A 16,294-nucleotide genomic window follows, 5' to 3' on the forward strand; every position below is an offset into this window, starting at 1 on the left:
GGGAAACCCAGATTGATCTGTACATCCACAGTAGGGCACCCAAACTCAGCAGCCCCCCACCGTCAGACGGCGTCTGCCTCCATCCCAGCCACCAAATCAGAGACCGCTGCCTCCTTGGAAAGCCTCTATCAGTCCCAGCGCTAACAGCCATGCATGCCCAAATAGATCTGAACACCCAGCCATAACCACCAATCTCCCTATTCGTTGCCACTGCAAGCAGTAAATTTGGTACCGTCGCAACCCAGCGCAGCCACTAAAGCATGAGCCAACTGCCGCTTAGAGATTGATGCCGGAGACGGCCACGTCTAGGCCGTGGCCAGAAGCCCCCCAGCCCAATTGTGACCATCAACCATAGCCACAAACAATCCCCGAATCAGAGAAAACTCGGCTTGAAATCAGTAGGTGCAGTGGCAAAAGTCGCCGTTGGTGGGGAGACACTGAAGGCTCCCATCAATGTCGTTTGTCTTCAGCGAGAGCTTTCGCTCTCAAGAGTTTTCATTTTTTAGGTTTTATAATTGTTCCTTTTATCCTTAAAATTATTTGCCAAAGCTCTATTGGAACTAGTGCTTTTTCAATCATTACAAAACTTATAACAGATAGAAGGCAGTAGAGAAAAAGAAGAAGATGGGAGTGCTTACTTTCAGCTATCTTAATAACGATCCCAATCGATCCTAAAGGAAATGAGATGGTGCTTGTTTAGAGTTTGGTCCGTGACCTAGTCCATCTTAGCTAAAGATCTTCTATGAGTCTTCTTAGAAATGTTGCTCAACGTGCATTCCACAATTTCATACTCGGTGCACGTTTAGTAACAGGGCAAAGTTTCTTTTGTTAGTGCTAGTCTCTTATGCTTTAATGTTATTTAGTGTAGTTTGTGTACCAGCGTATGTACTATTCCAACATTGAGGTTGTTTTCCATTTACCCGAGAAAAAAAACTACAAAAATTATAACCAACTTCACATAAAAAATTAATAACCCATAAAAAATTAATAATTAATATATAAAAGAAATAACCAATAAAAAATTAATAATTAATAATAATACATAAAATATATAGCACATAAAAATTTATAATATATACGAGAGTTTGGACACACATGTCCAAGCCGGTTTAGGTATAAGTATTTTCCTTATGTCTGTATCAGCTCTTGTTTTGAATTTATATTATTTTTTAATAAAGATTAAATAGTTTAAATGTATTTATAAATTACATAATATAACTGAAAAGAAATGTTTTAAATTAACAAAAATTATAGAGAGCAAGATCGATCTCTTTATACTTAAAAGTGAGATAGTTAAAAGTTATAATGGAGAGTCAATTAGGACTCTGATGCAGTTGCTAAAATAGATAAAAAATTAAACATGCTCTCCAGAATAGCTAAAGAGTCAAAATAGAGAGTCTACTAAAGATGCTATAAATTTTGTCTTTTTATATTATAGATTGTAAAAATGTGATGTTGAGATACTAAAGTATGAAATATGGAGTATGGATTGTAAAATGAGCAGTGTGAATTTCATTCCCCTTAAAAAATTCAAGATGTATACATGGTAATTCTAAATAACGATATCATAAAGAGTTGCTAACAAGCAACACAACCATAAATGAACCACTGAAACACCTAACATAAATTGCAAAAAATAATACGAGTAACAAAGCATTGTGTTACTTGATACAACATCTATACGTACAACATGGCAACATGCTGTTGGATCAATCATTAGTTATATCTCACTAGAAGGTCTATCGAATTTGAAAGAGTTTTCTCGTCTACACATAAAATCAGTTTTTTTTCTTACTTAATTCTTTCCATTTCGCTTTTACTATTTCATGGGTTGTAAATCCAACGACTCAGCTCTTTCTTTCTAATATCTCCTAAAGAAGGGGGTGCAAAGTGTAATTGGTTGTTCGCGAACCTCCCCCTGTATTGTTATCCCATACTGCAATCTGAGCGAGATTACTGCACCCCAAACCTCGTTCATTGTCACCGCAAGAATATGATGCCCGATATAACCGGTGCCTCAATAAGCTCTATCACTACACCTTAACAGAAGAGGTTGAAATGGACCGCCATGAAGGTATTGCATGAGACTTTTTTTTTTTTTTTTTTGATGCGGTATTGCATAAGACACTGTTAAATAGATCCTTGTGTGAATTTGTTCTGTTTCCTATTATTAGATAAGATGGCTAAATTAACTGGACCTTCAGTTGCTCTTCCCTCCTTTGCAAACCCTTGTGACCATTTCAACTTTGGTTTCTCTCCACAACCCCACCTGCAGTTTCTTTGTCGTTCTTTTCCTTTCTTCCCAGATCTTCATTCTTCAATCTTCAATCACATGTGAGTTAGGCTAAATTTTTCCTGGTGTCAATGAACATCTCAGAAAATGAAGGTAAGGAGGACCCATCAAAATGGGGGCTTCAAAACATCGAAACTGATCCCATGGTTGAGGTGCCTCTAAATAATTCCAATGACACTGCATTGAAAAGGACCAATAGCAGTGTCAGGAGGAGAAATGCGTTTCAGGGAAATGTTCGTGGTGGCATGGGAAGGATTAGGAGCCTACATTTTCTTAATATCAAAGGGAAGGAATCAGATGCATGGAAGCCTATGGAGAAGCGCTTTAATCAATATGCAGTTGATAATAGGCTCAGTAGGGACAACTTTGGGACCTGCATTGGTAAGTTATACACGTTATAAGTACTTGAAATGGAACACAATGTATATGAGGATGTAGACGCTTTTGTTTCGTAGGAATGGGTGGACGAGAATCGAAGGACTTTGCAGGCCAACTGTTTGATAAACGATGGGATTACTTGTGAAGAATTCAGATTGTTTTGGGAAGACTTGACTAATGAAGACTCCGAAGCCCGGCTTCAGATATTCTTTGACATGTAAGGCAAAGCTATTGTTCCTTGATTTAACATGCTTGAAGCACAAACTAGAATGAGCGAGGCTGATGATTTTGTTAGGTGTGACAAGAACGGTGACGGGAAGCTGTCGGAGGAGGAGGTGACGGAGGTAAGAAATGAGACTCAATACGTACATGTTTTCTCTTCCTATATCTTTTTTTCTTCTACGTTTACGAAATCAGATTTCTAAAACTTCTTACTGAAAAGGTTATAGTTTTGAGTGCCTCCACGAACAAGTTGGCAAATCTTAAACAGCAAGCAGCATCATATGCAGCTTTGATCATGGAAGAGCTTGATCCTGACCACCTCGGATATATAGAGGTGAATACTATGTTCACAGCTCTATAGCTAGCTATTTCCTTCAATTCGTCATCTTCTTATCGTCAGCTTGATATACATTGTCAGTCCCTAGCCTTCACTATCAGTTCAAGGTTTTACCATCTAGTTGTAGTTGATATACCTTTCTATCACAGGTAGAAAATTTCAATCAAGATTCCCCACTTCTTTGTAATTAGTTCGAAAGGTGCAAGGTGGGGTTGCACTATTAGCTTTTTGCTGATTTCCTATCAGCTAAAGCTTTTAGGTATAATGGTTGCCTAATACTTGTATTCTATTTCTCCAGATGTGGCAGTTAGAAACTCTACTTAGGGAAATGGCAATGGCTGAGACCGAAGTAAAACCAAAACTTTGCAAGAAAACCCAAACTCTCGCAAGAGCCATGATTCCCAGAAGATACAGGAATCCTATGAGCAAATTCGTATCTACTACCATAGAACATGTCTATGAAAACTGGAGGAAAATATGGGTTATTTCGTTGTGGTTAGCAGTTAACGTGGGCCTCTTTGCTTGGAAATACCGCCAGTACCAGAAAAATCCGTTATTCAAAATCATGGGTCGATGCCTCTGCTTTGCAAAGGGTTCTGCTGAGACCCTCAAGTTCAACATGGCTCTCATTCTCATTCCAGTTTGTAGGGGAACTCTTACAGTCCTTAGATCAACATTTTTAAGTAACTTGATCCCTTTTGATGACAATATCAATTTCCATAAGTTGATTGCATTGGGGATAACAATCGGGACTGGTATACATGGAATCATGCATCTAACTTGCGATTTTCCAAGATTGATTTCATGTCCAAGGGGTCAGTTCTTGGACATTGCCGGGCGTTATTTCAATTCTGTGCAGCCAAGTTACATGGATCTGGTTACAACTACTCCAGGCATAACTGGGATTATCATAATTGTTATAATGGCATTTTCCTTCACTCTCGCACTAAACTCACTCAGGAAAAGTGCCATCAACTTACCGGGGCCTCTCAAGAATTGGATAGGGTTTAATTCCTTCTGGTATTCACACCAAATGCTGGGATTGGCATATATGCTCTTCATCATACACGGTTTTTTCTTAATATTTCAGGATCAATGGTACAAGAAGACGGTATGTAAACTACTTCATTGAGCTTGACTTCCTTTGACCAAATAGAATCACTAACTGCGATTGTGCATAGTTTTGTGAATTTAGTCACATTATCTAAGAAGCTTTATTGAGTTATATAATGTATGATGCTTTCTACATTGTCATATGCACACAAGACAGTAACAAGTGCATTTCCACAAATCTTATTTTATCACTTTGGCTTCAAGAATATATTGGTTATTTTTTTATTCAAATACGTCTGATGGTGTTTGTTCCAACTGAAAAATCCTAAGCACCTCTGTAGGTGTTGTACAGAATTTTTGCAAACACCGATTCAACTGCATCTGCAAGCACCTTCTAATCAGTCCTAGAATCATCTGGTTTCGTATTTTATGACAGTCTGTAAAGCAAAAGCAATGCTGAAACATTCTGAACTATAATTTTTTTTTGCAGACATGGATGTATGTATCAGTTCCAGTATTATTGTATGCAACTGAACGTTTGGTCACACTTCTTCAAGAATATTCACACCCTGTCTCTGTCATTAAGGTCAGCACCAGAAACTTTTACCAATTCACTAGAATATATAGAAAGTTCATCACAAGTTCCTGGAACATTTCAGGCGATAACTTATACAGGAAATGTTCTCGCACTGTACTTGAGCAAACCTACAGGATTCAAGTACGAAAGTGGAATGTACATGTTTCTCAAGTGTCCTGATCTATCAAATTTCGAATGGTAATATATCACGTAGTTCTTGACATGATCAGAAACTAAAATATGATACTCAAAGCACTTCATTCAATACAGGCATCCTTTCACCATCACTTCTGCCCCGGGAGATGATTACTTGAGTGTCCACATCCGAGCTCTGGGAGACTGGACTACAGAGCTCAGAAACATCTTCTCTGAGGTAGTACAATTGTATATATTATCTAGTCTATTTTACTTTTGTTCCAATGTTACATTTTCTTAGACTGTAGATCATATCAACTAAATCATAATTTTTTTTTCTCTTTTCCTACTGTTACATTTAGGCCATAGATCTTTTCATTTGAATTTGTTTGTTCTACCCATATTGTTTTCTCTTCTATAGATCCTTTCATTTAACATATGCAGGTCAGCAGTCAGCTTCAATGTACTCAGACTACTAGAAAGGGAACCCTTATTAGAACAGAAACTAGAGTGAAATCAAAAAAGCACGAACTTGAAGGAAACTACGATCATGAACAACCAGTGTGAGCAGACTTTTAGCTGCACTAAAGTGAGTTCACTATGGAATCACATATTGGTAACTCCTACTTCTTGTGACAGATATCCGAAGATTGTAGTAAAGGGACCCTTTGGAGCCCCTGCTCAGAATTACACCAAGTATGACATCTTATTGCTCATTGGTCTTGGAATTGGAGCAACTCCTTTCATCAGCATCGCAAAAGATATCATAAACCGTATAAGCTATAGATATGGTCAAAGGCCTGTAAGTTGAGAAGAAAAAGACTTAAATTTATAGAAAATGTGATGCAAATCGTAACTAACACTTCAGATTAGTTAACTTATGCAGGAGTCAGCACATGGCAGTGAAGAAAGAAGCTTAGAAACTGTGCTAAGCACCCACCAACTTGAAACGAATACAAGGACTCCAGAAAGGGCCTACTTTTATTGGTTAACAAGGGAACAAGGTTCCTTTGAATGGTTTAAAGGCGTCATGGATGATATTGCAGAGTATGACAACCATGTGAGTTTCAAAGTGCCATCTTTAACAGGAACCATCACTACTAATAATCCACTAATGTGAGTCGATGATTGTTGCAGCAAGTGATAGAAATGCACACCTACTTGACAAGCGTCTACGAAGAAGGAGATGCACGGTCTGCGCTTATTACCATGGTACAGAAACTGCAACATGCTAAGAATGGGGTCGATGTTGTCTCAGAAAGTCGGGTATTCACTACCCAGAATTACCATATACACAAAGAATTGTTGATGGACTATTAACACTAATTCTAGCTATATCTCATTTTTACTGTAATTATGACAGATAAGGACACATTTTTCAAGACCTAATTGGAGAAAGGTGTTTTCGGACTTGGCTGCAGCTCATCAATCGTCTCGAATAGGTAGTAAGCCTACTAATTATGATGAATAGTGAACCCTTCAAGCTACAAAGTTTTCTGCACTTTGAGCATAAGATGGTTTTGTTTCTTCTCTTTGTTGCAGGCGTCTTCTATTGTGGAAGTCCAACACTGATTAAAACACTAAAGGAGCTCTGCCTAGAATTTAGCTTAAATTCATCAACCCGATTCCAGTTCCACAAGGAGAATTTCTAGAATAGCTACCACACTACAGGACATGTATATGTAGAACCTCACTCCTCTCCCCTTGAACTTAAATATTGTACTTTGAAGCAGTAAGAAAGTGTATACATACAATAATAGAGAAAGTGAGAACAAATTAAAGTTGACTATAACTCCCAAGGTGTTTTAATTTTGAGAATTAATTTGTTTGATGCATATTGTTGTTTCATTTTTTAGAAGTTTAAAATTATGATAATACAAAGAGTTAAATCGTCACACACATAAATATCTCAATCGCATAATACGAAAAGAGAAGAATCTCCTTCCAAACAATCAAGAAACATCTCATCACAAAAAAGATTTAACGGATTTACCTGTTCTCAGTAATCTCCCATTGTCTTCATCGTGGTTATCATGAAAGGTCAAATGGTTCTGGTTTGAGATGTATAGTGTGAAAATTAAAAAGAAGGAAGCTAAAGACGGTTTTCCCAGCAACGCCGTCTGTGGGAATCGAACCCACGACCACGTGGTTAAAAGCCACGCGCTCTACCAGCTGAGCTAAGACGGCTGTGATTAGCCACTATTGCAATGGCTTTTATATAAATAAGGTGTTAAGATTTTCACATGGTAAGCGATCGAGACTATGCTTGGTTCATCCAAAAGACACTCCTATGTATTTCAAAACTTTAATAAAGCATGGATGACGAGAGGCATAGCTACTCACATTAAAGAAGAGAAGAGACTTAAAATCAAAGCGAAAGCTTTAACTTGAACTTCAAATAAGAATCAAAACTTGGATTCTTTCACCTTTCATATGGGAAGGCAGATTGAAAAACCTAGGCAATTTCAATTTGGGGAAGAACCCAACAATGAATGAAAAATATAAGCAATTTGCCTGAATTAAGGTGACGTTATTTAAGCAATGTTTAAGGAAATTGGAATGTAGAGAGAATTGGGAGCATAGTTGTGTGTATTCATTTATAATAGAAGCCATATATATAAGGATTACAAAGTACATAATCTTAAGTTTTAACTCCAACTTCAAATCAGAATCAAAACTTGGATTCTTTCACCTTGGGTCATATGGGAAGGCAGATTGAAACACCTAAGCAATTTCAATTTGGGGAAGAACCCAACAATGAATGAAAAATATAAGCAATTTGCCTGAATTAAGGTGACGTTATTTAAGCAATGTTTAAGGAAATTGGAATGTAGAGAGAATTGGGAGCATAGTTGTGTGTATTCATTTATAATAGAAGCCATATATATAAGGATTACAAAGTACATAAGTTTTAACTCCAACTTCAAATAAGAATCAAAACTTGGATTCTTTCACCTTGGGTCATGTGGGAAGGCAGATTGAAACACCTAAGCAATTTCAATTTGGGGAAGAACCCAACAATGAAAGAAAAATAAAAGCAATTTGCCTAAATTAGGGAAAATTTCGCAAACAGTACACCAAGTAAAGTCCACTAATAATTCTTATACATAAAGTTCCAAACCAAGCATTTCGGTACACGAAATCTGAAATTCGACCTACTATCAGTACACGACGTCAATGACGCCGTTAATTTGACACCAAAATGTCTATTATGCCCTCAGTTTTTTTTTTTTAATAATTTTTTTGTCTGTTCTTTTTTAAGTTTTTTTTTCCTTCGTTTTTATCTCTCTCTTTCTTCTTCCTTCTTCCGGCTCCACGAAACCCACCTCTGTTCTTCATGTGAGAAGAAGCCCGAGCTCACCCACTTCGAAACCCACATCTGTTCTTCAGTTTTCCTTTCTTTCTTTCTGATTTTTCTTCATCTATTCGATTCCTCCTTCCTCAGATCTCTCTCTCTCTCTCTCTCTCTCTCTCTCTCTCTCTCTCTCTCTTCTTGGTTCTCAAAAAAGGGAAAAGCAGCTTCCCTTCTCCATCTTCCAACCCAACACGGCTAAGAAATCTCAATCCCCAATCTCCAAATTTCCCTCAAAATTAAGCCAAAGCGGCGAAAGCCCAATTCATTTTAGGGATGAGGCTGAATTGGGGTGAGTCGATTTGGTGGAGTTGGGTGACTCAAAGCCTCAAACAATCAAACTCATCTCTTGATTCAAAACCCAGAAACTCACCTCAAATCCCCGAGGGTGGGTCGGTGATTGGAGGGTGGTTCGGTGACAATTGCGGCGACGGAGGGACAGAGAAGACGTCCTGATCGTTCATCTATGCTCTTTCTTTACAAGTGCATGTCTAGCCCTCTGAAGTCTTGCAGAATTATATAGACACAGGACTTCAAATGGCCTAGCTTTACCAAACTATAATGCAGGGTGTGTTCTGTCCACAGTTTTAACTTTAGTCTTTTCTGAATGTATTGTCTAATGTCATAAGTATGTAATGATGAATCTTTTGTGGTTAATTTTGTTCAACTTCGCTCATTTCTGCTTAAATTTTCAGGTGATGCCTGACAAATCTTCTCGTGGTAAAAGGCCTCCCTTTCCATTGCTCAATAAGGAAATTAAGATAATTGTTGGTGAGCCAATGGAATTTGACATACCTAAAATGAGGCAGGTGGCTACCTCTCTGTCTCCTAAAATGTCACATCCTTCTTTAGGATGGCCAAGCCTTTGCCCAGGTGCTTTGGATGAGGCAACACAGAGATGTCTTTACAGTGCAATTTCAGAGAAAATCCAAAATGCTTTGGAGAGATTACGAATTTTTGGTAAAAGTTTTACAAACTCAAAAGATCAAAATCCTTGCTAGTTTTTGTTTTGTTACAGAGTATGTCAGAGTAGTGCGTTTTGAGTCTTTTGACCATCTTAACCAAGATATAATGGTACACAAGGAGTGCCATCTCTTTTGTCGAGGCTTCAATCACTTGCCAAGTTCAGTTTTAAGGAACATAAAATTCTTCCAGCTCCATTCAATGGTATTACACAGATACAGTCGAACTAAGATTTGTAGTTGATTCATATGACTGGTATTGTGAATTCATTTACAGGGGTGTTAGCAATATTGCCCATTTTTGTAGTTGAATACATTCACATTCAAGAAGAGAGAACCATTACTGTCTCATCTGAATTTTTATGGATAAATTGATGTTTTTGTTTCGGTCTTCCACCAGGATGATGACATATTTACTGCATGTGTTGTTATCAATTTTAAACTTTTACGTTTTGTATTATGAAGTTATGTCCTAAATAAAAGCTTGTTTATGACTGCATTCATTTCAATTGTGCCCCACTAAAATATCGTATAAATAGTGATTGTGTTGATGATGCTACATACTATAGAGGGAGAGGAAAAAGAAGAAGAAGATCCATTACATTGTGTAGAGGGGAGCCATGGAGTCGAGGGCATTTGGTTTCTTCTTAGCACTCTTCTTGGTCTTCTCGACATCAGAATTGATTCGTTTTGGTGTTGCAGATAGACCCTGTTTGACTTGGGTTCATACTAGCCAGGAGTGCGCTACCGGTGTTTTGTTTTTTTTTTTTCCACTATAAATGGGACAGAGCTAACAAGTATTGTAATACATAGTGCACTAAAAGAGGTCACCGCTCCGGAACTTGCGAAGAGGTGCTGAATCAACTTGATCTTCTTAAAGAACAGTGTTATTGCCACGACCCTGTGCCCTGCTAATTAAAGCAGCAATTACAAGGATGCTGGAGTGGGTGAGCTCGGGCTTCTTCTCACATGAAAACAGAGGTGGGTTTCGTGGAGCCGGAAGAAGGAAGAAGAAAGAGATAAAAACGAAGGAAAAAAAAAACAGAAAAAAAAATTATTAAAAAAAAAAAAGAATTGAGGGCATAATGGACATTTTGGTGTCAAATTAACGGCGTCATTGACGTCGTGTACTGATAGTGGGTCGAGTTTCAGATTTCATGTACCGAAATGTTTGATTTGGAACTTTATGTATAATAATTATTAGTGGTCTTTATTTTGTGTACTGTTTGTGAAATTTTCCTCCTAAATTAAGGTGACGTTATTTAAGCAACTCCAATTTTTGTCCATCTTCTTCCTTGTGACACTTTGATTCATGTTTAGCCAGAAAAGCAAATCTCTACATTGAGTTAAGTATTTGTTTTCTAGAAAAACACTTTTCTTGCCGCTCTCGACAAAATTCCGATCAGTTCCATAGATGCATTCTCAACTCATGTGTCCCAATTTCGCCTATTTAAACAAACTTGGGAAATGTTTATGTATCTTAAACGAAACAGTAGACGGAATGTGGCAATGTGCTGAATTATATTGCCCGCATGCATTGGCTTGTTCGAAAGGTCCAAGACCCAAGTAAATACTAAAAAGCTGACTTCTACGTGACTACATATTTACATGTCCGTCAAGTACTTACTGCACGGCCTTCGCAATATGGCAGCTTTAAGCTACATAACAGACAAACAATATAAGAATTAATTTTTTTTTTTTGGTCTGAGAATTAAAAGTTTAAAACCAAAGAAAAATAATAAATAAATAACCAACACCCATTTTAATTAAAACCCAATATTTCTCAGCAATAATATACATTGCAATGCAGAAGTTGCAGTAATAGTTGGTGAGTTTAGGTTAAATAGGTTCATGATACTGATGATAGCCACTAGGCTAAAGGATGCTTTTTAACTCACTAGACAATATATAGTTGGTGAGATTAGGTTAAATAGGTTCATGATAGCAACTAGGCTAAAGGATTCTTTTTAACTCACTAGACAATTCAGATCTTTCACATCGTACACCTCAAGAAAACACAACACACAGACCAAGAAACTAATACAAGTCGTCACAGACACAGATTTTAAGTCTAGTTATAGGATCTCTGCAGCTCAATACTGAACATGAGAGATCAGAGAGACACATGCATGCATTAGGCAGTTGGCTAGGTTTACTTAATTATAGTTTCTAGGCCGGGTTGGATGGTGTAGATGTAGATTCTTCTTCTTCATGATCTTCAGCTCTGAGATTAGGGGACTTGATGGGGAAGAGTTGGAGTGTTTTAAGGGGTCTAGGAGTAGCAGCAGCAGCTGATCTGGTACAACATGCAGGTGATGAGGGTGGGCCCACATCCATCGTCTTCTTCGTCGTCATCATCCAATCATGGCCATACATGTTCAGCACCGACTTCTCCATCTCCAATCTCTCTGATGCTGCTGCTGCTGGGATTTCATGGACCTTGCGCGTGTAGTTCATCAATGCATCTTCAACTCCCACCTATACATGGCAAAACAGAATTTATACCAAACTGAAAACCCTAATTTCATCACAAACTTGGTGTTTAAAGAAGTTACATGTTCCAGAAACATGCTTTAAAAAGCACACCGGAATAGAATAGAAAACAACAGTTTTACCCTTTCCAGTAGTATCTTTTTCCATATTTCTATTTTTGTCTCATACGATAGATTTACTGCCTAGTACTAATTTAGCAACTCTAGGAATTAAGCTGAAACAGTATTCAAATGTACCCAATAATTATGAAGTCTCTTCCCTCTAATACATAGAATATCTCATCAATTTGTAAAAGTTATAGAAAAATAAAGCATATGAAATAGATTCTTGTGTACACACAACACACACACAAGAATATTTTCTCTTCCCTCTAATATAAAGAATAGCTCATCAATTTGTAAAAGCTATAGAAAAATAAAGCATATGAAATGATAGATTCTTGTGTGTGTGTGTGTGTGTACAGACACACAACTTTTCTCTCACAATATTCGTCAATGACTAGAATCGATCTATCGACTTGATGGAATGTGACAAGATTTTTTTTTTTTTGCATAAACATCAATTCAGAGCTAGAGACATTATATACCTATATATATATAGTACCTGAGGAAGAAAGCCAGCTGATAAGTTATGATGATGACAACAAAGCGGCTGATGAAGAACAGAAGAAGCAGGAGGGGACTGATCAAGGTAACCTAGAAGGCTCTGCTGGTTGAGCATTAGCTGCTGTTGATGATGATGTTGACAATGGTAATAATTATGATAGATTTGTTGCTGTTGAAGTTGAAGTTGCTTGCAAAGCTTCCTCCTAAGCTTTTGTCTGTCCCTTGCCTTGTGGTTTTGGAACCAGTAGAACACATTCTTGCCCTCAATCTTTCCATAGAAAGAGAGCTGGGCAGTGATCTGTTGGATTTGGGAAGCATTTGGAGTTCTGACTCCAGCCCTGTACATCTCTTCAAGGATCATCAGTTGCTCTGGGGTTGGGCACCATCTTGAGGATGAAGAAGAAGAAAAAGAAGCAGAAAAATTAGCTGCAGGAGACATTGATTAATATTTGAACAAATCCTTTGGAATGACTTGATCAATTGGAATTGTAGTGGATCGGAGGAGGTTTGAACGCAGAGGGAGGGTATATGTAGACAGAGAGAGAGAAAGAAACAGTGGATATAGAGAGGGAGGAGAGACAAAAAGAGGGGTGCAAACAGAAAATAGTATGGGGTTAAAAGAAATTAAATAGTAGCAGTGGTGCTGCAGACTTGTCAATACTGATGCTTCAGTTCACTGAGAGGGGCATTCAAGTGTAGGTTTCAGTACTGAGAGGGGGGTATGGGTGTAACCGAGTAAGGTACTTGAATGATTATGTCATCATCACCAAATAATTTTACTTAATGCACAGAACCAAAAAGGACAAGTTTTATACTTCATACTTGTATAGAACACACCTAAATTGTTTAGAATCACAACACGCACTGGTACTGTATATAAAAAATAAATAAATAAATAAAAAAGAAAAGAAAACTGAACTATCACTGGATCTTAATTACACGATTGAAATTGAAGCCGGAGAGAGTCTCTCATTTGGAATAGTGGATCCTTCATGAAAATGTTTATGCTTCTCGATCATCTTACTGATGTGGCTAATACCAACACAAATATCCGCTATAAAATTCATTTCTTCTTACACATTTGTTTTATTTAGAGGAGTAGGGGTAGTATAAGGCTAATGTCACTGAGAGTCACCCTCATCCGATCATAAGTTTGGATCCGGTAGTCCTAAAAAATGTTGGAGAGGAAATATCCCATTGGAAAAGTGACAAATAAAATATAACTTATAAGTGGGTGGATCTCACCCAATTGTACCGAGGCTTTTTGTGATTAAAACCCAACACCTATCGGGTGGTTAAGTTGGGACAATATCGGTACAATGGTGGGCCACGGGCCACGCTTGTTGCTGTTTAACAAAAAACACCCTTACTACACTTTCGGAAAAACCAATCTTTTTGCCATCGCAATAAGAGAAGTTTCATGCATCATAAATAAAAAACGGTTCATGACTAAGCCATAGTTTTCTCACTTTAGTTTCAAGTTGTTATCCGCTGCTTCATGATTAGAAAGTTCTTAATTAAGAAGTTTAGACAAAATGTGCAAAAATTATATTGCTCGGCTGATCGATAACGTGAGTCGACATGCAGTTTTTCATAAACCGGCCGGAAAATGACTACATATATAATTAGCTTCACGCACCTATATAAGGGATTTTTTGAACTGCCTAGTGATCTTCGGGTTGTGTATTGTATTTACTTACCACATTGCTGTAGTAAAACTTAATAGGATAAATCTTGATTTATATATTACGAATATCGTGTAAACAAATAGTTCTACAGGTGAAATGCAAGTTTAACAGTAAAGTTAGCTAATAAGATCTACCCAAAGAGAGCTTCAAATGCCAATCATGTCATTCGCAATCTTTGCCCATCAACAGCACACACCCAACATGAATCATTCAAGAATATTCGATCTTACTTTCTAATTTTGAAAGAATCAAATCAGTTAGGAAAAAAAAAAAAAAAAAAACCAAACTCAAATAAAAGAACTTCTCCCGGCCCCCTACAAAGGTAGAATTTTCGTGTATTATAATGTGAATCCATTCCAGACAGATTGAGCTATCAACCATTAACCGACAGTTTCAACACTACTGTAGTCTTTAGATATGAAAACGTAAGCTTTCAATTTCCAGAACCAGACATATGACATTCATAAATGCACGAAGGATTCCGTAACATGTCTTCTCTTGACTTTCTTGGTCTAATTTTCTCTGACAACATTCTCCCACTCTCAACCATTCATTTGTCAAAAATCCATATCAGAAAATTGTCGACAGCTCCATGCAGTGGCAGATATAGGACTTATTTTGTTATTATTAATACATGTACAGACAAACCAAAGAAATTATTTTTCAATCATGAATTTAAATAGTGCGTAAAATTTGTAGGCAACAGCAATAGCATTCTCTGTTGAGAGCATCAATTATGTTCCCATTTTGAAACTCTTTCTTCCAACTCCCTACTCAAAAAAAAGTGAGGACAATGCTTTTGTCGTTTGGATTAAACAGAGATAATTACTGCAATAACACTCATATTTCTCATCTACAATGTGGACGTCCAAATTGTTTGAATTATAGTTATATATAAGTTGTGCACATATTTTGTTTTAAGTGTACTTACATTTTAGACGTGCGAAAATGAAAATTATTCTCTCCATTAAAATACTAAAAGTAGGCACGTGTCTAAATTTCTTCACTTATTACCTAAATTTTTGTTCGAACGACCACGCTTCCATTACCAACACCTCCGATTTTTCTGATCGATAGGCATTAATATTTCATTTTCAAGTTGCCAAAGTTGCCTAATATTGTCTGGTAGAGTGGAAGACATTTACATTCAATTCTTCATCAATTGGATGCCCTGTTGGTAGTCATCCATCTCTGTTTCTTCTAGGCCCAATCTAATTCTCTTCTAAAAATCTCCTCCCATTTTCGTCTAAAATTCCCTAAATCTTAGGCAGATAAGAAACTCTAAACTACTAGCCCCAACTTCTTCAATAAATCTTCCAGTACGTAGCCGGTAGTAGTAGATCCTCATCTATATATCTAATAGAAAGAGATAAAGACAAACAAGTACATATATGATATATCATATATGCATGACTCACGCTGCGCGCAGTTGATACCTTTGGGTGTTACAGTGTGTGTATTTCAATCAGTATTGTGAATTGATTGAGGAAAACAGAAATTAAATGTGCATACACGTACTCCTACTGGTTTTGGTACGTACTATTAGCTAGCTTTTTTTGAAGAAAGAAGGTTTGGGTTTAGCTTAATTAAGTTGATTGATGTAAAGTCAGGTTGTTTTGCATGGCATCCTGATATATTGTTGGCATTTTGTGTTTGTCATTCGGGTGAAGGGAGTTTAAGAAAATGTTTGGACGTCCAAGGGATTGGAGAAACACTCTTCTTCTTCTTTTTTTTTTTTTTTTTTTTTTTTCCCTTTTAACTTTAGAGGGGGATGATCAAAGCAAATTGAATCAGATAGCATCCAACCAACTACACACCATAGCAACAAACAATATATATACTACAAATATATTGATATCTGTCCTCATTTGAAGAGCAAAACTGAATCGTATTGTTGATAAAACTTAAAAAATAGACTGCATATTGAATGGAATGACATCATCGACTATAGTTTCATTAAGAAATGACCGACTGCAAATAGTTTCATTAAGAAATGACTGACTAATGTGGTTATTTTTAAAAATCAAAATAATCCCAAAATTTGGCAATAATGTTGCCTCTGAGATTTTTTTGACGAAAATAGGTCAGCTCTTTCATTAAATTCAGCAAGCAGTACAAGAACGAAACACCCCTATGAGGTCGACATAAAGCAATCGTCCCTTAGAACCATAACAAACCTTATTCTAGACAAATAGCGCC

General features: G+C 37.1%; 2 protein-coding genes, 1 long non-coding RNA gene and 1 other non-coding gene across 4 annotated transcripts; 2 read left to right on the forward strand and 2 right to left on the reverse strand.

Annotated features, from left to right (window-relative positions):
- Positions 1-2,215: 2,215 nt before the first annotated feature.
- LOC133733035 (putative respiratory burst oxidase homolog protein H) lies at positions 2,216-6,781 on the forward strand. The gene is given in 15 exon segments (XM_062160641.1): positions 2,216-2,674; positions 2,749-2,797; positions 2,799-2,888; positions 2,967-3,015; positions 3,114-3,227; positions 3,529-4,341; positions 4,774-4,869; positions 4,943-5,058; positions 5,131-5,233; positions 5,440-5,558; positions 5,635-5,797; positions 5,882-6,055; positions 6,133-6,261; positions 6,359-6,437; positions 6,538-6,781. Coding segments are annotated over 15 exon segments (2,514 nt in total). The 5' UTR covers positions 2,216-2,364; the 3' UTR covers positions 6,648-6,781.
- A 328-nt stretch (positions 6,782-7,109) lies between these two features.
- TRNAK-UUU (transfer RNA lysine (anticodon UUU)) lies at positions 7,110-7,182 on the reverse strand. Its single transcript has one exon. It is a non-coding gene; the product is annotated as a tRNA-Lys (tRNA).
- A 1,109-nt stretch (positions 7,183-8,291) lies between these two features.
- LOC133732251 (uncharacterized) lies at positions 8,292-9,696 on the forward strand. Its single transcript, XR_009856998.1, has 2 exons — positions 8,292-8,915; positions 9,043-9,696. It is a non-coding gene; the product is annotated as an uncharacterized LOC133732251 (long non-coding RNA).
- A 1,514-nt stretch (positions 9,697-11,210) lies between these two features.
- On the reverse strand, positions 11,211-12,995 carry LOC133734335 (WUSCHEL-related homeobox 3-like). The gene is made up of 2 exons (XM_062161964.1): positions 12,406-12,995; positions 11,211-11,787 (listed from the first exon to the last, which is right to left on the reverse strand). Exons 1-2 carry the CDS (start codon positions 12,844-12,846, stop codon positions 11,479-11,481), a joined length of 750 nt encoding a protein of 249 aa, XP_062017948.1. The 5' UTR covers positions 12,847-12,995; the 3' UTR covers positions 11,211-11,478.
- Positions 12,996-16,294: the final 3,299 nt, after the last annotated feature.

Source organism: Rosa rugosa, chromosome 2 (assembly GCF_958449725.1).
Source record: "Rosa rugosa chromosome 2, drRosRugo1.1, whole genome shotgun sequence".
Taxonomy (NCBI): Eukaryota; Viridiplantae; Streptophyta; class Magnoliopsida; order Rosales; family Rosaceae; genus Rosa; species Rosa rugosa.